Here is a 446-nt window from a genome sequence, read left to right as displayed (position 1 = left end):
CCCCCAGCCTGGGGTTTGGGGCACCCAAGACCCCTCAACTTCCCTCTGACACCCTCAAAATCCCCCCAAACCACCCTGAGCCTGGTGTTGGGGCACCCAAGACCCCCCTGAGCCGGGGTTTGGGGCACCCACGTGGCCGGGGGGGTGCTCAGGGAAGTCGGGGTGCAGGGGGGGGAGCACCCACCAATATCGAGGTAGCTGATGGCGAAGCTCTGCTCCTGGGAGAGCTCCTGCAGGAGGGCGCAGGCCCCCGCACCCATGGGTGCCAGGGGGTGGCTCCGCAGCTGCAGCATCTTCTCCCCCGCCGAGTTCCGCAGAGAGTCCCAGGTGCAGCCGGGGGCCCGGCCACGCAGCCCCTCCAGACGGGGGCCAGCCTGCGGGGACAGGGGGGGCTTTGGGACCGGGCCCACCACCCCCCCGGGGTCAGCGGGACCCTCCTGACACCC

General features: G+C 71.3%; 1 protein-coding gene across 1 annotated transcript in view; it reads right to left on the bottom strand.

The window, feature by feature from the left end:
* The window catches only part of TARBP2 (TAR (HIV-1) RNA binding protein 2), a 16,248-nt gene that overhangs the window by 4,469 nt on the left and 11,333 nt on the right, over window positions 1-446 (bottom strand). Inside the window, exon 7 of the mRNA XM_014959294.1 lies at window positions 185-374. Within this exon, the coding sequence (XP_014814780.1) occupies window positions 185-374 (190 nt within the window). The remainder of the gene's footprint in view (window positions 1-184; window positions 375-446) is intronic.

This window comes from Calidris pugnax, unplaced genomic scaffold, assembly GCF_001431845.1.
Source record: "Calidris pugnax isolate Ruff unplaced genomic scaffold, ASM143184v1 scaffold324, whole genome shotgun sequence".
In the NCBI taxonomy this organism is placed as follows: domain Eukaryota; kingdom Metazoa; phylum Chordata; class Aves; order Charadriiformes; family Scolopacidae; genus Calidris; species Calidris pugnax.
Note: the sequence above shows the minus strand (reverse complement) of the source record. Positions and strands in the feature narration are given on the sequence as shown.